Source organism: Dichomitus squalens (genome assembly GCF_000275845.1).
Source record: "Dichomitus squalens LYAD-421 SS1 unplaced genomic scaffold DICSQscaffold_36, whole genome shotgun sequence".
NCBI lineage: Eukaryota > Fungi > Basidiomycota > Agaricomycetes > Polyporales > Polyporaceae > Dichomitus > Dichomitus squalens.
In genome coordinates, this window is record NW_006766918.1 from 58961 (window position 1) to 78141 (window position 19181).

Here is a 19181-nt window from a genome sequence, read left to right on the forward strand (position 1 = left end):
ATTCTGAGAGCGATTATGGAGTGATTATGAGAGCCTTAATCACCTCATAATCGACCTGTACTCTGACCACCCCATGTCGCAAAGCGATTATGAACACGATTTCTGGTACTGCGATTCTGCTTTTCTCAGCTATCTGCTCAACGTCTGCCTTTGGTTTCGAGCTCTGACACGCCTTTGAACACCCTACATATTCAAAAAGGTCATTATAAATTGACTCCGCATTTTTTCCCACCGAAATCGAGCGATTTTGAGGCGAAATCGCCAATATGGGTATAAATCTTCTGTAGAAAGTCGTTGTTTCGTCACAGTTACCTCATGGGGTACCTATGCAACTATTTTGTCACTCAAATCCGCACGAAATATGTCTTGTATGGGCTATAGACGGGGAGACAAGTGAGACGAAGGGGGTTGACACAGAATCGCAAGAAGCAGAATCGTGATTATGGAGGGCATAAGCTCCTCCGGAGGAGCTTACGCGATTACACGCGATTTTGCCAAAATCGCGATTACGGTGTCGGAATCGTCCTCAAAATCGCATCTCATAATCGTCATATAATCGCTCCGTAATCGCGAACTCTGACCACCCTTAGTATCTGATGTCTTCGTTCAGCGCCCACTTCTCGCTTAGTGGACGGAAGCACATGCTGAACTCGTCCGACCAGGAGATCGTCTTCCGGGCATTTAGCGTTAGGCCGCCAGGGACTGTTAACAACACCTGATGAATGGGATACCCGAGTAGGATCTCGTTCAAAGCTGTAAAGAGCTCGAAGTGGGCAGGTCGACGGCATCCGCTGTGTAGCCACCGAACAGAATGTTGCCAGATGACGAGAGTGACTTCTCTTATTGCTGTTTGTTTCAAATTGCGAAAGAGGTGGAGGGCATGTTGAAGTTGCCAGGTCGCGGCTGGTATCCACCATGTTAAGGAGGTCTGACAATCCTCACTTGGTCGAGGAGGCATCATAGACGACTCTGATACGAAACCTATGAGATATATGACTGGGAGACGCAATGAGACACGAACGAGCACGTTCCCCAATCGCGAATGTACTAATGGTCTCTAGTTGAGCTATCCTAACTAAGAGCTCTGTGGCTCGTTCGTCCACATCTCGAAGTATCTGAATAGGCAAGCATGAGTCAGACGGAGGAACACAGATGATCATGATAATCTTCACATTCAGTGTTCGCAGCTGTGCTCGACAAGATATACCACCTTCCGGAAGAGGATCCTGATGTAGTGAGAGACGCTCGCAGGTGACGTTTTCGACATTCGGAAACGCGGAAAGGAAGTGGAGGAAGGTGCTTTGCAATGGGAAGCTAGCATTCTGGATGAACAGGCTCCGAAGGCTAGTCACACGCTGGTCGCCAGAGGGCAAGGGGGACTGGGAGAGTCGGTCATGGTCCGTAATCACGAAGGAGATCTTGTTGAATGTGATCTGACGGAGACCGGGGAGGATGGAAAGCAGGAGGGATGGAGAGGCCTCGTCCCACGGAAAAGACAGAGATTTCACGACAGGCTGGAGGTGCGGCTGAGCTTGGACAGCATCGTAGAACGCCTTGAGCTGCTTCGCGCTCTGTATGTCGACATTGATGAAGAGCACGAAGAGGCTACGAGGACGGAGCTGACTGCAGGTGAGAGAGAAAGCGCGTAGTGAGGCCCTGTCGCCGAAGCAGTGGTCAATGGTTCTCTCGATGACCTCCCATGGGAGGGCCGGGGACTGGCACGCGGTGGATGAAACCGATTGCGAGGGATGGATGGGGTTTGCGGGATCGCCCAGGGAAGACATGAGTGCTGAGCCGTTAGAGAGCACCTGCCAGGCTTCTAACCGTCAAGGCCAGATTGTCCTTCGAGTTATAACCGCCGTTGTAGGTTACTCCCTGCCAGTGTCGTCAGGAGTAATCTACAACTACCCGTGTTACGGGTGCGATTCATACTCACTGATTTCGAACAGTAGGGCCATACAGCGGACGTCGAGTCCATGTCAGTCGTCCTCGTGAACAATCGGATAACACCCGTGTCACGTGTCACTAGGAAGCGGAACTTCGGGAGAGGCCACCGCCGGACGCCCAATCGAGCGACGTTTTCTCTTGTCTCAACGCCTCGCCGCTGCCTCACCTCGCTCGCTCGTCCCCCGGGTCTCCTAACCCAACCCACACAAGTGCTAGATTCCGCTAGAATTCATCAACAGTGAGCATAGCCCGCCGGCGAAGCTAGACGACTCCAGCGTCCGTGGTATTAGCCGAACAGCGCTAGTAAGTAGTCTCACATCACGCAGTCTCCAAATCCACGGGACTGTGTCAACTGAGAGAGGCGACTCGCTACCAACGCTGTGAGATGCGTAAGATCACTGGACATTCCAAAGTAGAGCGTAATGTTGTGCAGGGCCGGGCCGGGCTCAAAACCCCGGGCTAGGGCCTGTTCCAGGGCATGGCGTGCTCTGGAGGGCTTTGCGAGAAATGGAATACGGATAGCTCGGTACAGGCTGAAAGACGATTGGCCCAGAGTTGTCGCAGTTCCACATTATAGGCCGCATTGAAGACGTCTGTGTTGATACATATTGCGTGTCCTCAGCAAATCTTGTCGGCTGGTATTTCTACTACGCCTATCGCCGCTGACTCATAATCAGCGGAAGCGGCTTCGTTGCAACAACCTATATGCAGGTGGTGGCGTTGCGTAGGAGGAGAAACCCTGTAGTACCGCTCGAGATGCTCGTGATAGAAAAATGCTAAGGTTGGCCCAACGAAGATTCGACACCTCCCGTCACGCCTGTCACACTGTCCGTGTCCCGCCCCTCCACTGCGATTTCGGGGTATCGGCTCGTATAAAATTGAGCTATAGGCTCTGTGGTACCATACATGCCGCCTATCCAAGTTTTTTCCTCAATGCAGAGGGAGGGGAAACACGGCGGGCAAAGCGCCAGGCTCCAAGCAGGGAAATCTGTGCAGCATTTATAGGCAATGCAACCTGGCCCTAGCATTTTCAGTGGGCCTTTGTATCCCTCTTTGTCATTTGGGTAATCTTATGAGTGTTGGAATCCTGGCGTCAAGATGGCGAGCTCGCGGAACGAGCGCCACAGGTCCCGCCCCCCCGACGGATACCCGCGCCCTTATCTACCCCTATTTAGCTACGTATATAAGCCTTATTGTATCTACTGTGTACGGCACGCGTTTGCACCGGCCAAACGCGAATCCCATTTGTGCCCGCTTGCCCTCGAACTTCTTCAATGGGCACGTTGCATCGCCCGTATGTTCAGCGTAGATTTCCTCACCTGGACCATCACGCTTTGCCTGTCGTGAAGCAGCGAGGGACCTCGCAAGCTCACGTGATAATTCACGTGATGGGGTCGAATCTTCGTTGGGCCAACCTTATAGTATAGTACGCTAGCTAACCACCGGCGAGGCAAAACACAGTCACGGTCCGAGTCCTCTGATAATCGAAACACGTACAAAATTCCTTATCATGTGTCCGCAGGGAAAACCTGCATTTACTGGTAATCAAGCCTAAGCACGAACGATATGCCACAGTTGGTTCTCGTTGGTAGTGCTGTAACCTATGCCCTCGCCGCGAAATGTCATGATAGGTGTGCCGTTACTGCTGCGACTTCAATTCAGAAAACAGAACCTCAGCGCCGTCTTAGAAATGAGCGATTACAGAACCGCGCACCCGCCGTCCAGATCCATATAGGCTGCGTCAATTCATAACCGTCAGCCAGGACTCGGAGTAGGAAGGTCACAGAAAAGAACATACTCCCTGTCACCCCGTTTATGATGCTGTGGTTAATGAGTATGGTGATCAGTGAATGCGCGGTGAGTGGGGAAGGGAAAACACAGGCGTACCTGTAGGACGTATTTTTACTACTGCGCTTGATTATCCAGCGCTGGCTCTGGACGCCAGTCTGATGGTAGCCGATGACACGTGTACCGTGACCCCCAGTCTCTGGCGCACTATCTGTAGAAGCACGAAGATTATATAGGGAAGCTCGGGGTTAGCAGAAAATGATGTAACGTACTGCCTTGCAGGTCCAAGTAGGTGCGGCTGTTCGCATTCTGGATCGTATACTCTCTCGTGTTGCCGGCATGAACGATGATCCACAGTTGCGCGGAAACCGAAACGTCGTCGAGCTCGCGCTTGACGTAGCCCTGGACGATGGTACCTAGCAAGAGTAGGAAGCAGGATTAACACATGGACTGCAGCGACATATATCACAAGGCGACAATGGGTACCATCCTTGGAAGATCCTGTGACTCAGAGACAATACGGTCAGTGGGATGAGGAAGGAGGGGAGAGATGACCAACCTACGGCGAGATCGATGACAGTGCCTGTGCGCACGTTCTGGATGAAGTCTCTAGTAGATCGTGAGGGCACTGTCTAGTGTAATGAATAGCAAGAGAAGACTCACAGACGCCGTTCTCGATTGTGGAAGCGGCCATTATTACAAGTGAGGTTGGTAGCAGCGACAACAGTATGCGACGAGAGATGAGAGGCGTTGAAGCCAGTGGCCTTCGATTCTCGTGATAAGCCTAGGGCTTTTTTATGGCCTAAAAACAGCAATTTGTTGCAGAAATCGTTGAGGTTGTTGGACCCCTCACTACCCAACCTCAGCACCCCTAAGCCCTCAACCCTGCAACACTGAAACCGGAGACTGACTGCTGCCCTCGCCTTCATCTAATTGTCCGCTGCTCTCGGCAGCTCTACAAGGAACGTATTCATGAAATAATCCTGTACTATGTGAAGAGCTTCTTCTTGACTTTTGGCTGCTATTGCTCGGCTTCCATCTACGTATGTACTCAGCAATGTGCACGCGTGTGCTCGACGTTCATACAACGGACGATGAGCAGAGTCTCAGCTTCCCCAGATTCTCGCTGTTGAAAATCTGTCGTTTGCAACTTCTACCGTTTCTTGTAGTACGCGCACCACTGATACAACGTCTCGACTTGCGGTTTACCATTCAAGGCAGGCGCAGTAGAATCACTCTACCTTCTCCCTACTCACATGACTGCCTCGGGGTTGGCCTGCCATGAGAACCTCGCCCACCGCGCAGATGCCCGCGGACCAGACAAGCAGCAAGGAACTTATGCAGAAGAAGCTGATCGTCTGCCCAATTTCGAGCCACGAACCCGTATCGGTGACGTTCAGGAAGAATGTGATCGTCATGACTGTCGATGGGATGGCAATGCGGTCAGCCGTTGAAGGGAGAAAGGAGAGGCAACAGCAAGAAGCGAACGCACTATCTGTGAGGGTCAGGGCGACGAGGAAAAGGCTGAACGGGGGGAGATCGAGGCGCGCGTTCAGGATAGAGAAGGTGACAGCTAAGATGATGTATGGCGAAACGATCTTGAACATCTGCAGGACGGACATAGGTGAGTCAGCGACTCAACGCTGCAAAGGAATACATTGCGTACCAGCAGCGCCGCCATGAGGAAGGGGTTGAATATAGGTACCAGGCGGTATACAGGCTCTAGGTAGAATGAGCTATCGAAGCCGTCAGGACTTACGGCATGCTTCTATCGAACGAGTTAGCTCACGATATCGAGGCAACGCTGCAAAGTCATGTCAATCAACACGGTAGAGCATAGCCGAGCCGGACACGCACTTTCCAGTCCCAAAGAACGCGACTTGCACGAAGAACAGGAAGAACACTGCGATGCGCAGATCGTCCGCTTTCGGTCGATACATATTCGCATCGTGCATCTCCGCAGGCTCGTTCTTTCCGGTCGAGGCGCTCCTGATCACATCATGCTCCCGCAATACAGACTCGATCTCGACCCAAAGGCAGAGGGTGAGGGAGTATGAGACGTAGAAGAGCCCCTCGAAGCCGATCGCGAGCCAGATGAAGCAGACCCCGAAACCGAGAAAGAAGCCCAATAGACGCGCGTGCGGGTTGCTTCGGCCCACGCGGAGGATGAAAGGTAGGAGCGCAGTGCTTACTAGAGATGTTCATGAGCGATCGTGACGGGACAAAGGGCAAAAGAGAGTCAAGGAGAATATACGTACGGAACAGCACCCATCCGATGATACGGAAGACGGGTGATACGCCCTTCTTCTCGCGCAGGTCACGCACGATGAAATTGACGAGGATGACGCTCCAGCCGAGTCCGTTCAACTGACATACTTCAATCAAGGCACTGCAAGGGAAACGAAAGTTGTAGGACAAACCAGGAGGAAGGATACAGTCTTGAAGAGCCACGTTTCTGGAGCATTTGGGAACTTGAGGATCCGTATTCCAGCGACCCCAATCAGATACATGGCGATGGCCCCCGCAGTACTACAATCGGCCGTCAGCAGATGAGTACATATTGAAAGCAGGAGATAGTAACTGACATGCCGATCAAGTTCTCCTGCTGATGCACGCTCAGGAGCGGGAAAACGGCAGTACTCAAGCAGCATGCCGACCATCCGAGTAGCAATCGCCAATGCTTCGACCGAGCTGCACTTGGCCATGAGAACAGTGGCCACAGCAGACCTATCGCAGCGAACCAGGCGCTCCAGATAGATCGATGGGTGTAACCCGCCTACGGATGACCGTCAGTCTAGGGAGGCCACCGAATGCCTCGGGCCCGAACGCACCACCATACTCTGCAGGGCGGCCACGACGAGCACTCCTTGGGACAGAGGACCAACGACGGATCCTGGTGAGTCTCGCTTGATGTATTCCAATAGCGGACGGCCTGCGCGGACGAGGACCTGATTCCAGAAGTAGCACGGGAACAGGATGTAGATGTAGAACGTCCAAGGCGACCGCTGTTTAGCGAACAAAGCCCAGAACGCCGCCACGACGGACGTCGCAGCAACGTGGAAGGGGAGACTTCTCGGGGTGCCGAAGGAGGTTTGGGGCAGCAGAATGGACGTAGCGCCGAACGCGATCCAGCCGAGGTATGCGGCGGTGACGATGCCTTGGATCAGCGTCCGGTCGTATCTATGGAACGTACTCAGCCACTGGGAAACGACTAGATCGAACAGCATTCACGTCTGGAGGTATCGCAGGCCTTCGAGTGTCTCGGCTATGAACGCCTTCGCGTGGAGGCGAGCTTGATAGTACTCTCCATACCGAATCAGGTCTTCGATAGAGGTAACGTCACTCTGTCCCGGGAGCTCCTCTGTACCCTTAGAGTACCTGAAGTATGAATATGGGCGGTAGAATATCGAATTCGCCTTCTTTTCGACTGGAACACAGTTAGAGATGTAACGGCAACGGGCCCAAGGTACGACCTACAGTGTTTGACCCGGTAGTGTTCCAGGATGACCTTCGCATTCACAAGCGCCGCCTCAGCCTGCGTCTTCTCGCCATCTTTTGCCAAGAGGTACCCGGGCTTCGTAGGGTCGACGTCCGGCAAAACCCCAACGGAGTTGATGGGCCAATCGACACCGATCAGCGCAGACATGAGCGCAGCGACGTCCGCCTGCTCCACGTCACGGCGCAGCAGGTGCGTCAGGCCGAACGGCGCCGAGTATTCGTCGTGCGACGACGGTGTGCTGTCTGGCAGAGGACCGCGGACGCCCTTGCCCCACAGGATCAGCGGTGTGCGTGTGTTGTCCGGATCTACAGTAGGCAACAAGACATAGGTCAGTCATGTAGGAAAGGACATGGAATGGGACGCGGACCTCACCGCCGTCGCCGTGGTTCCCGATCTTTGACATCCCGTGGTCGGCGGTGAAGACGAACGCGGTCTCTTCGTCCTTGTAGAACTCCCGGAAGAGCTCTTCGGTCTGCTTGACGATCTCGTCTACCACTTGAATGTTCGCCATGTATTCCTTGGAGTGAGGCCGGTACGAATGTCCTGTCGTATCTAGCCCGAGCAGATGAAGGAAGAAGACAGTCTGGTCGGCGCGGAGACGGGCGTCGAGACTCGCGTCGGTCGTGGCGTTGTGCAGTAGGGTACGGAGCTGGTCTAGGACCCAAACATCGAGAGCGGTCGCATCTACGCAGCGGGAGTTAGTTCGCCTTGCAATGGGCATTTGGTTCAGATGTGGGCCGTACCTTTAGTGAAGTCCTCTTCGTCTTCATCGTAACACCACATTTCGACTTTGCCCGGAGTCGCGCCGCGCGCGAACATGGGAAGTATGTCTGGAGAGCCAAAGGAGAAGGTCGTGCTGGATTGGTTGAAGACGGAATCGAAGTCTACCTAAGCCAAGCTCAAGCATACCGGCAAGAGAGCATTGGGGAAGACCTACGGGGTTTGTTTTCCATCCCTGATACAGAGTCAAATTATCGCTCTTGAGGCATCTGAGAATGGATGACATACCTTCGTCACCGCAGAGACGTCCTCGTACATTCCACCTGCGCACGCTCCCTCAACCAGGTGCGCGAAAGCCTACGTATAGAAACATACCGATGAGCGCAACGTGACCCGGCCTACTCTCAGTCGGCACGCGCGTATGTGATATCCCGAACGCCCCCCTCGTTTCGATGATTGACCGCAAGTGCGGCGCGACGTCTTCAGGAGAGTCTGGAACCATAGAGAATCCGTTCTTCGCGAGGAGCAGGTCTGCGCGCAATCCATCGCCTTCCGCGAAACGTCAGTACTGTTTCTCCTAGCATGAAACACGCTGCGGGACATCGCACCTACTATGAGCACCAACCGCTTCGCCTCCGGGCTATCGAGAGAATAATGCTGCATGCCATGGACGACGGGACTTGTGAAGTAGCAGTCGAAGACTGTCCCGATGTAGACCAAGTGGAATACTAGCCCGATGAGCAGGAGGCTCCAGACAGACCGAGACGTCGCCATCATGGAAAGGACCAGATTATGAGAAGTACATGTAGAAGGTATTGTCGGAGTGAGTTTTGGCCACGCTGTCGAGGGCAACGGTCATAGTACGCGTGTGAGCGCGACGGCGTGCGCCTCGCCACGAGCGTCGGGAACAGCACACGCGGTGACCATCTTCATCCGCGACCACCACGACCTGGCGGACATCCACTAGGCTACCCGAATGTGACCCACCCTCTCGTGATTACATTCCAGTAGGGTCTGCTGCCTGTATTTGGTCCCCACCGGCTCCCAAACCCTGTTGGACGTTCACCCGTTCGTACCGCATGACTACGATGTGCTGCAACTGTTCGAGTGAAGATCTACGGACCGGCTCGGACAGACTTACCCTACCCGGCAGAATATCCGACAGGGCATATCGCGACCCGCTGCGACACTGGAGAATGGAATGGTCTGATCTCTCCCTTGTGTTGCATCAAATACGTTCAGCAGACGAGGTCATGCTCGTCCGCGGCCCGCTGGCCTATCTCGTGATGCTGCTCTTGTTTTCAACGTACGTTGTAGTTCGCGACTCTCGGGGCCCTGACGGCAGCGTATAAGATGCACGGAGCAACCTTCTGGACGCCTCATCAGCTATGGCTCTCTGGTCACTCGTGTTCATGGGTACCCTGACTCTTGTCGGAGCATCTGCACCTGCAGGTCCTTGGGACGCGTTCAACTTTGCACCAACAAGCAGGACAATGTTTCCTACCGCGGTGAAAGAGGTCTCCGGATCCGTGCACAACGTCCACAACCTCGTCTCGCGGGGTAGCGCAACGTTGATCGGCAATGGCTCATGGGTCGCGCTTGACTTCGGCATCGAGGTGAGCCATCGTCCTTGTACAACTCGATCGAAAGCTCATGTACACATAGATCGGAGGACTTGTCTCATTGAACTTCGACGATGTGTCAAGCACGTCGTCTATAGCGCTTTCGTTCACCGAGTCGCCTGTCTTCATTAGTCCTGTGACCTCTGATGACTCTACATACCCGTCTGCGAATCAGTCTTACGACGGCGTTCTCCAAGTTCCTTCCCCTCTTCCCACCGGGTTCTGGACCCAGCCGGCCGAGAGATTACGGGGCGGCTATCGTTTCCTGACCATCGTTTCTACGTCGAACGACTCCGTCACAATCTCTAATGTATCCTGTGCTATCTCTTTCGCGCCTCATATCTCGAACCTACGCGACTACAGCGGGTACTTCTATGCCTCTGACCCTGTCTCCCACGACAGGAACTTCTTAACCAAGGTAACTGAGCCTATCGATTTCAGTAGACCCACGGGGACACTGATGCACCGAAAGATATGGTACGCCGGGGCATACACCGTTCAGACTAACACCGTTCCATTGCACACTGGCAGACAGATTCCGATGGTCTCGTCACCGGGTGAGTCCGTACCGGTCATTGTCATTGTCCTTGCCTTACGTTGTGCAGGCTGGGCGAATAATGCTACGCTCGGTGTAGCCGGCCCCATCATCGTCGACGGCGCCAAGCGCGACAGAGCAGTCTGGCCAGGTCAGCCCGTGTCATCACCACCAACTCGGATTTGAACCGCTCACGCACCCCCCTAAATGTGACGTAGGCGACATGGGTATCGCCGTCCCCACCCAGTTCGTCTCTACGAACGATCTGCTCCCCACGCGGAACGCGCTCTCGACCATGTTCGCCGCGATCAATCCTCTTACGGGCGCGCTCCCCGAGTCCGGTCCTCCGCTGAGCCAGCTCGGCAGCGACACCTATCACGCCTGGACGCTCATTGGCACGCACAACTACTACCTGTACTCGGGCGACGACGCGTGGCTGCAAACCGTGTGGGCGAATTACACGAAGGCGGTCGGATTCTTGGAGGGGAAGGTGGGGCCGGAGGGGCTCATGAACGTCACTGGCTTGAGGGACTGGGCGCGGCTGGGCGGCGGGGGGATCAACGCGGAGGGCAATGCGTTGCTGTACCGGGCACGAGCACCTCTCGTTCGCGCTTCTGCTGGATGATTGCTAATCCCGCGGACAGGTCCTTGTCACTGCGGCGGACCTCGCGTCGCACGTGAACAGCACGGAGCTCTCCTCCGCGTGGGCGACGAATGCGACGAAGCTCAAGGAGCGCTTCAACGACGTCTTCTGGCTCCCCAGCGCGGGGCTGTACAGGGACAACGACACCACCACGCTCTGCCCGCAGGACGCGAACTCCATGGCTGTTCTGTACAACCTCACGACATCTCCGGAGCAGGCAGACTCGGTCAGCAAGGGCCTCACGAAGAATTGGAACAACCTCGGGCCGGTCGCACCCGAGCTCCCTGACACGATCAGCCCGTTCATTAGCGGACTTGAGGTGAGCCAACGCTGCATATCCAGATGCTAGGGGATGACGCATGGACGTGACGCGTTGCAGCTGCAAGCGCACTTCGAGTCAGGGAACGACGAGCGCGCGTTGGACCTCCTCCGGCGCGAGTGGGGCTACATGCTCTACACCAACATAAGCGTCCAGTCGACTTTGCTCGAGGGCTTCACCGCAAACGGCTCGCTTTCGTACGTCCATCGCGCTGTCTACTCCCGGGACGGCCTGATGCTTATTGATGCTACGTCAACAGCTACCGCAGCTACCGAGGGTACAACTACGACCCCGCATATACCAGCCACGCACATGGCTGGAGCTCAGGACCCACCTCTGCGCTGACGTATTACGTTCTCGGGCTAACTGTTACCTCGCCGCAAGGCCGCACTTGGCAGATCGCGCCCCATCTCTCTGGACTGTCCGCTGCGCAGGGTGGGTTCACGACCCCGCTTGGATGGTTTGGGGCGAAGTGGTCAGCGGGGAAGCGTAGCTTCACGCTGCACGTGGATGTGCCGGAAGGTACGACTGGGATCGTGAAGGTTCCGGTCGCTGGGAAGGTCACTGTGAATGGGAACTTGGCGCAGTCGAGCAGCGACGGGACGCTGGAGTTGGTTGGGGGAAAACATATCGTCTTCGTGTGGAGTTGAGCGAGATCCGCGCTGTTGCTCGGTTGGATATGTTGTCTTTGCAAATCCAACGAAAGTGTTTGATGTGTCATGGTGGTGTCCGTACTACATACGTACACCGCACGTCTGTTTTGCCCTTTGAGCGTGTCTACCATTTACAGGGCCTGTCTGGTGTCTCAGCCACGTGCCACCCTTGACTGAGGTTCGGCACCTGTAGCTGAGCAGCTCCCCAGCCGCCATCGAGGGACCGGTCGTTCCAAGTCCAAGGTATGTTTTCTTTCACATGCTAGCGTGTCTTTGATCGCTCTTTGGATTATCACCAACGCCAAATCACAAAAGGAGTTGACTTTAAGACATGGCGCAATCATCGAAGGACCGTGCTTGTGGTCCTAGTCCAACCCAAGACGAACCCGAAGTCTCCCGACAACAAGCCAGGATACGTGACCAAGACCTATGGTTTGAGGATGGAAACGTCGTTCGGTGATCAACCTCGCCCGGTTCACAGAGACGCTCGAGCTTCTCCCTGCAGCCTTCTTGCGATGCTGTGCGATTGATATGGAGGACCTATTGAGAGGCTTTCACCGCAAGGATGGCGTTCTCGAGAAATTGTCCCCCGACGATCTAGTGCGCTCGCTCATCGGTCGAGCAGAGCTGCTCAAATCAGACGCCGCTGTTTTCGCACGCTGGGCGGGCTTGCCCGGAGACAGCGGTTGCGAGAATGAGCTTGAACTGACAGGTACGCGTCGAGCGACGGCGTCTACATAATACGACCTTCTGCGTGCGTGATGCACGATGCCGTTTATGCTCATTTCCTTCAGCAACACGGCGACACTCTGGTAAGTATGATATCAAAGATGGCCAGTACCGAGTTCCCGGTCAACGAGGGTCGAGGCTAGATGGCTCCTGTCAGGACTGCTCCAAACCGTCGCAGTTGACGACTCCCACTCTCTCAACAGTGTTAGGGCACTTAAGCACCCCCGTAATCCTTTGAACTACATCACCTAGTCACTTGTACGTCATGCTGTTTCACGTATGTATGATTTGATATGGCTGACAGGAACTAGTAGCGATGTCATCTACAGTATCGAGACCCGACATGGACGCACCAGCCTCCTCGCCACTGCCGGATGCCCCAAGTCCAGCTGAACCTACAACAACCACGAAGTCAACGGAAGATACTGCACAAGATTTGCATCAACGTGACCCGGAATACTGGCTGGAGGACGGTAACTTGACGATCATCGCAGGCAACGTCGAATTTCGCGTCTACAAGGGACCATTGCTAACCAATTCGCCCGTCTTTAAGGACATGCTCTCTATACCTCAACCGGACGGGACATCAGGATCACAGTGCACATGTCGGACCAAGCCTGCTGTCGTACATGTGTCTGACTCGCCAGAAGACCTCAGGCACATATTCCGCGCCCTGCTCCCTGGGAAGACGCCACGGTATGTCCAGCCTTCTCCAACACCTTTTGTAGAGATTGTTGTCATATCTTCTCCCAGCGTGGCTCCAGAGGACTTGACTTTGAACGCAGTATCTGCGTGCGTCAGACTTGGGCACAAGTACGAGATCGACTAGATCCTGCAGCGCTGCCTCGATCACCTGAAGAAGTTCTTTGTTCAGAGCTTCAAAACGTGGGCGCGAGTAGATCCTCCCCGTCCGCCCGCCTTCGAGGCCATCCACTCCATCGGTGTGGTGAATATCGCCCGCATTACAAGTACCGATGTCCTCCTTCCCACCGCTCTGATGGGCTGCTGCATGCTCAACTCGACCGAGCTCGTGAACGACTTCACGCGCGAGAACGGAACCCTGGAGAAGCTCTCCCCAGAGGACATCGGACGGTGTTTCCTGGTGCGGGCGAACCTTATGCAGGCAAACATCATGGCTACCCTTGGCGTATTCGAACAGACGCTTTTCGAGGGCTGCACGCGGCGAGACGTCTGCGGGCCGGTGTTCCTGAAGCTACTTGACGAGTTGAGGAATCATGAGCGGGTGGTGTGCACACTGGACTGGTTCAAGTACTGGTCGGACTACATCGACGGGAGAGACGACGACCGGAAGATATGCGCACGATGTTATAAGATGCTACAGGAGAGGGAGAAGGAGCAGCATCGCGGAATATGGAAGAAGCTGCCAGAGCTGATGGGCGTCGTTGTGGAGGGGTGGGCTGCTGACCCCACGCCCGCGGTGGACGGCGGAGCTTGAGTGAGTCTGGCCTCAGTCCTAGACTCATCAGATGTCCACGGGCATGTTCATGGTGACAGCTGGTGCGAGCGCGTTTGAGGGTCTGTGCTGCTTCTTCTATCTTGGCCTAGCCTTGATTGGAATGTTTGTACAGGTAACTAGGTTCTTGGATCCTTTTTCCACTCTGCGGAAGACAGAAGCCTACCGAACGTCTCAATGCGCTTTCGACTAGCGGAAAAGGCTATTCTCTGGAGATTCATGACTAACCAATCACTACGATATCAGAGAAGGGCTATATTGACGTCGAAAGACCCCTCGCAGCACTCTGATAATGTTAGTGACACCGCAAGAGGCGTCGACGTCTCAACGATTGGGTATTGTCATGTAGAGAAGATGCAATATTACGCAGTGGTGCTCCGGCTTCTCCTTGTCCTTCCATTCACTACATTGCTCTCCGAACGCACCCTTTGACGTCAAAAGGCCGTCTCGTACGTTCTTGTCAGGGCCTGCGACGCTTTCCTAGCCGCTGCGATCGTTTCGCCGGTACCTGTCTCCGTCTGACTCTAAGGTTGTGTTCGGCTATGCTCCCGTGCTGCTAGCCGAATTACGTCTGCGAAACGGAGATGCTGCATCCACGGACGACTTAGCCTTCCATGTCAGCGGCTGAGATGACGGTCCACCGTGCATGGCTCCCTCCGGAAGGCAGCCCTTGACGTGTGGGGACATCTGACTAGCAAGTCACCTCGTGGAACCGTCTGGAGCGGCGATACCAAGTGCAGGCCTGCCAGGCCAGTGCCATCTATAGACCACTGACACTTCTGGGGTATCTCAATGTGAAGAACGGATGTGGGATAGCAGTGCTGGAGTAGAAATCTCTATTGTATCTAACAGTGTATTCTCTGACGCATTTTTCGTAGGGTTGAGGTTTCACAGTCCTATAAAGGCCCTGCGAGAGAAATCCGGAACCTCAGGCCCCAACACCTCTCATCGTATCTTATCGACGATGAGGGCGAATGTCAGTTGTAAGGCAGAGACCGAGAGAAGGATGCTGACGTACACGTAGGCGGTGTTGGTGCTGTTGCGCTTGATGATCCAGCGCTGGTTCGGGTTGCCCGTGGGCTCGAAACCGATGAGGGGCGTTCCGTTCTGGATGTTGCCTGCAATGGAGTGCACAATTCCGTCAAATGCGGCAAAGTAACCGCTCAGTAGCCAGTGACGTACTCCCAGTCAAGTCGAGGTAGGTGCGGCTGTTCGCGTTCTGGATCGTGTACTCGTCGGTGCCCGGGACTTGCGCGATGATCCACAGTTGCGCGGATACCCAGACGTCGTTGAGCTCGTGCTTGGTGAAGCCCTGGACCTTGGTACCTGACAAATATGCGATAGTGTTAGCGAGCGAGACTGGCGGCGGAGTACCCGATAACGGTATGTACCGTTGGCATTGGATCCTGTTGGTGAGAGAGCACATGGTCAGCGGCAAAGTAGAGGTGTAGAGCGGGATGGTTGCCGTACCAAGAGTGAGGTCCAGAACAGTACCAGTGCCGGCGTTCTGGATGAAATCTGCAGCAGCATGTCAGCGTATTGCCAGCCGCAACGAACGCCAACTCTGAGAAAGAACTGACAGACACCAGTCTCGATGGTCAGAGCAGCCATTTTCAGCGATTGAGGTTTAGTAGAGGTAAGAGCGCATCGGGAACGGCGCGACTGGCAGTACGTCCTTCACTATTTCCATGCATAATGGTGACTGACGTATCAACATCGTCGCAGCGTATGTTGATTTGCTCAACGGGTACGCATCGTCTTCTGGTTTCGATGATTTGCTATGATACTAATGTTGACAATGTCGAATACAGAGGCAGCGCCAACGGTACCGCCGTCAACGGCTGGGCTGGTGAGGGACCGGCTACCACCAACCCGCACCAGCTCTGGCACATTGTCCGGGCTTGAGCTCGAGGGCTCTAACCCATATCACTAGTACGCGACGGGGCCCTTACCTTGTCGTACTACTCCTTTCTGTCGTCTTGCTCCTGGAATGTCGAAGAAAATGCCGTCGAAAACGTAGGAAGAGAGCGAATCCGAGTCGTGTACTAAGAATGTCGAGATGTTGCGTATTAGGCGAATGAAAGACCTTGTTGTTTCCATATTGTCTCACTTGAGAGTCGTCCCAGCTTTGCGCGAAGAGCCTCCCTGGGCCAATGCGGCAACTAGTACTGGTCGTAACCCGCGCTGGCCACACCAAGACGATGCCACGACTCGGACTCAAATTAAAGTGTGCGCGAATCTCGGATTTTGCCGCCCCATTGTAGCGCCCATGCAGGGTGACGCAGTCTGCCGGATCTACGTAGTTCCCACGGGCAGCTTAGCCTCGTGGCCAGGTACCCAGGTGAACACTACCAAACATCCTCTCCGGTCTTTCTTCGCTCTGGGTTCTCACAATCCTGAACAGGCCCATGGCTGGACCACCGCGGAAGCGCACCCGCCTGGTTGCTTTAAGCGACTTGGAAGACCTGCCGACCTGCAGTGACAAGCCTGGAAGGGCGGGGAGACGTGACGAGGAGTTTGGTTTGAAGACGGAAACATCATGTTCGTCGCGGAGGACACTGAATTCCGCGTGTACAAGGTCCCGCTTTCCAAACACTCCGCGGTGTTCAAAGACATGTTTTCGCTTCCCCAGCCTGCTGCGGCCTCTGCCGATGAGCCGCCGGTGGTTTACCTCACCGAGCGACCCAAATGTTTCCGGTATCTACTCAGGCAGCTGATATCTGTAAGTTCTCTACAGTGAGTCTTTGAAGACACTGGTTTACAGCCGTACTAAATCACCAGCTTGAGCAGCTTGTCCGGCAGGTTGCCGACTATCTCGCGTCGCAATATCCTACCACATACGAGGCGTATGCTGCAATTACCGTGGAGGATCATATAACGGGATCTGATCCGTCGATACACCACATCGCTGTCGTGAACCGAGCGACACTGAGCGACACGCCGTCTCTCCTCCCGTCGGCGCTGTTCGCTTGCTGCAGTATTCCCCCCAACCGCCTAGTGCAAGAGCAGCTGTCCCTGGACGATCTTACTCGCGTACTCGTGGGTCGCGCGGAGCTAACCAAGCTCGATGCGGAGGCCGCTGTCGCTATCTTCCAGCCTTCGTCGTCGCCCGACTGCCGCAAAGGCCGGTCGCCGAGCTGCGGGGAGCTGTTTCTTACGGCAGTGACCCTTCTCGGAAGCAAAATCGGTCTGAAATTGTTTGGGCCGAGTTGGGAGCTGTCATGGGTGGACTATGCGAACGATCGGGGACTCTTTTTTTGTCCGGCGTGCGAGAAGATGATCGCGAGGAGGGAGGATGAGAAGCGAAAAGAGATATGGAAGCGTCTTCCGTCCATCCTTGGTCTCGAGGCAGATGGATGATTGTAACAGCCCACCGGGTCTCGTGTTCTGTTATGTCGTTCCTGTCGGTCCAGGTCGAACAACGAACTCACGCTTCGTTTCAAATTGCGTTGTAGGCACTCGCTGTGGAAATATCACTCGCTGATCTGCCCATTCCCTGCCAGAGCATACCTCAGCCTATGGGAGATCGCCACGTCCGGGAGGTCATCCCCCTCTTCACAAGGGCGACAAGCACTGTATATTAGCTACGTTGATACTTCTACAGTATATGCACCTGCGACTGACAGGAGGAATGCTTCGATGCTACATGTGACGGGAATCTGTTGCTCAGGGTACCAGGTAGGGTGACCACAGTACTGCGTTGTCTGCTGATCAATACCGGTAACATTCTAGGATGCTGTGCGCGTTCGGTCGTACCAAGGGAGGAACGTTTCCCAAAAGCGGCAGGAACCACGTGTAGACTGCTTCTGTTCGGACCTGTCGTCTCGAATGCTATTCGCCCGTCTTTTCGACCAATACCACCATCATCGCGGCGACCCTACCAATCGGTCTTCCGTACGTGTCTGCGAATCTATTGTATGCTCAAATTATTCTACTCCAATCCACTCGAATGCCCTGACCATCTCACAGTCGTTGGTCGGCCATGACTGAGCCGCCGAGAAAGCGCGTTCGCGGCGGCGTCGCAGTGCCTAGCCAAGCAGCCGTTCACTCAAGCCACAGCCCCTCTAACAGCACGATGAGGACGCGGGACAACCACTTATGGTTCGACGACGGCAACCTCATCCTCGTAGCCGGGAATGTCGAGTTCTGCATCTACATGGGACCGCTCATAAACTCTTCGCCCGTTTTCCGCGACATGCTATCCCTTCCCCAGCCCACCTCCGACGGCGAATCGTATGCTTGCCCTGTGGTCCAAGTTCCTGACCATCCGAACGACATCAGGTGCATCTTGCAGAGCTTGATCTTCGGGAATGATCTGAGGTGAGTTCGTACTTCCTGTATGTAAGTATATGCGCATACATCCATCCGAAAGTGGGGAGCGAGCACGTCTTGGCTCAATGTATTCGTATGTTTTGCCTAGGATGATCATTATGCGCCTATATGCAGGCCTGGGTGACCAATGCCTTCGCTTCGAGCTTGTGTGGATATGGACCGTATCTCACCCGGATTTAATACTTGAAATGCCACAACTCATGGTCCACATCTTCAGGTTCGTAGCGGAGCATCCGAGCTTCGACACGATCTCGTCAATTGCACGAATGGGCCACGAATACCAGATCTACAACGCGGTGAAGTACGCCCTTACTTACCTGCGCTGCTACTACCCTTCCGACTATGCGGGGTGGAAGCAAAACAAAAGGGGCGCACCCAACTTCCGACCGGCGCACAGTATTGGCGTCATGAACCTTGCTCGGCTGACGCAGACATCTGACATCATGCCGGCGGCTTTCTGGATATGCTGCAACCTGGACATCGACCATCTCCAGGCAGGCTTCAAGAGGAACGATGGCACCGTCGAGACGCTCTCTCGGACTGACCTTGTGAACGTCCTCATCGCTAGGCAAGAACTCGCCGAATTAGCCGCGTTCAGCTACCTCTATGTCCTCGAGGCTATCGCAGATGGCGGCTCGTGCTCGTGCGACTCGGACGACGAGTCGGATGACTGCCAGAGTTCTATCTCTGGCGTGCTGGGACAGCTGACGACATCAGATACAACGCGTTACAACGGACCGGGTCTGACAGGGTGCTGGGTCAGTTTCTTGAACGACGATTGTGGTGTGCGTCTTTGCGACGCGCTCGGGGAGACTATAAGGCCCCGTTTGGCAAGCGGGATGGGAGTGGGAGTGGGCTGGGATTGCCCGCCAAATCCTTCGTAGCCGCCCACAACCCCACTCCCGTCAATGGGCGGCTAC

The 19181-nt window shown here is 54.8% G+C and overlaps 7 protein-coding genes across 7 annotated transcripts; 4 read left to right on the forward strand and 3 right to left on the reverse strand.

The window, feature by feature from the left end:
- Window positions 1-586: 586 nt before the first annotated feature.
- On the reverse strand, window positions 587-1784 carry DICSQDRAFT_172696 (uncharacterized protein; the record flags this gene model as incomplete). The annotated part of the gene is made up of 2 exons (XM_007368458.1): window positions 587-702; window positions 1208-1784. 2 exons carry the CDS (start codon window positions 1782-1784, stop codon window positions 587-589), a joined length of 693 nt encoding a protein of 230 aa, XP_007368520.1.
- Window positions 1785-4967: 3183 nt separating this feature from the next.
- On the reverse strand, window positions 4968-8728 carry DICSQDRAFT_148925 (alkaline phosphatase-like protein; the record flags this gene model as incomplete). Its single annotated transcript, XM_007368459.1, has 16 exons — window positions 4968-5155; window positions 5228-5342; window positions 5402-5471; window positions 5593-5926; window positions 5994-6102; window positions 6156-6264; window positions 6321-6511; window positions 6567-6915; window positions 6967-7162; window positions 7213-7539; window positions 7607-7918; window positions 7978-8122; window positions 8172-8189; window positions 8243-8277; window positions 8330-8503; window positions 8563-8728. 16 exons carry the CDS (start codon window positions 8726-8728, stop codon window positions 4968-4970), a joined length of 2838 nt encoding a protein of 945 aa, XP_007368521.1.
- A 260-nt stretch (window positions 8729-8988) lies between these two features.
- On the forward strand, window positions 8989-11785 carry DICSQDRAFT_109776 (Six-hairpin glycosidase). The gene is made up of 8 exons (XM_007368460.1): window positions 8989-9570; window positions 9620-9994; window positions 10049-10133; window positions 10182-10262; window positions 10330-10715; window positions 10756-11073; window positions 11134-11270; window positions 11333-11785. Exons 1-8 carry the CDS (start codon window positions 9343-9345, stop codon window positions 11721-11723), a joined length of 2001 nt encoding a protein of 666 aa, XP_007368522.1. The 5' UTR covers window positions 8989-9342; the 3' UTR covers window positions 11724-11785.
- Window positions 11786-12798: 1013 nt separating this feature from the next.
- Window positions 12799-13964, forward strand: DICSQDRAFT_182366 (uncharacterized protein; the record flags this gene model as incomplete). The annotated part of the gene is made up of 3 exons (XM_007368461.1): window positions 12799-13151; window positions 13209-13239; window positions 13294-13964. 3 exons carry the CDS (start codon window positions 12799-12801, stop codon window positions 13909-13911), a joined length of 1002 nt encoding a protein of 333 aa, XP_007368523.1. The 3' UTR covers window positions 13912-13964.
- A 910-nt stretch (window positions 13965-14874) lies between these two features.
- On the reverse strand, window positions 14875-15540 carry DICSQDRAFT_172700 (uncharacterized protein; the record flags this gene model as incomplete). Its single annotated transcript, XM_007368462.1, has 5 exons — window positions 14875-15047; window positions 15112-15255; window positions 15321-15335; window positions 15400-15447; window positions 15510-15540. 5 exons carry the CDS (start codon window positions 15538-15540, stop codon window positions 14875-14877), a joined length of 411 nt encoding a protein of 136 aa, XP_007368524.1.
- Window positions 15541-16468: 928 nt separating this feature from the next.
- DICSQDRAFT_172701 (uncharacterized protein) lies at window positions 16469-17289 on the forward strand (the record flags this gene model as incomplete). The annotated part of the gene is made up of 2 exons (XM_007368463.1): window positions 16469-16651; window positions 16711-17289. The coding sequence occupies 2 exons, from the start codon at window positions 16469-16471 to the stop codon at window positions 17287-17289; spliced, it is 762 nt and encodes a 253-aa protein (XP_007368525.1).
- Window positions 17290-18016: 727 nt separating this feature from the next.
- DICSQDRAFT_35215 (uncharacterized protein) lies at window positions 18017-18842 on the forward strand (the record flags this gene model as incomplete). Its single annotated transcript, XM_007368464.1, has 2 exons — window positions 18017-18249; window positions 18479-18842. Coding segments are annotated over 2 exons (597 nt in total), but the record flags the coding sequence as incomplete, so codon positions are not given.
- Between the last annotated feature and the right edge of the window lie 339 nt (window positions 18843-19181).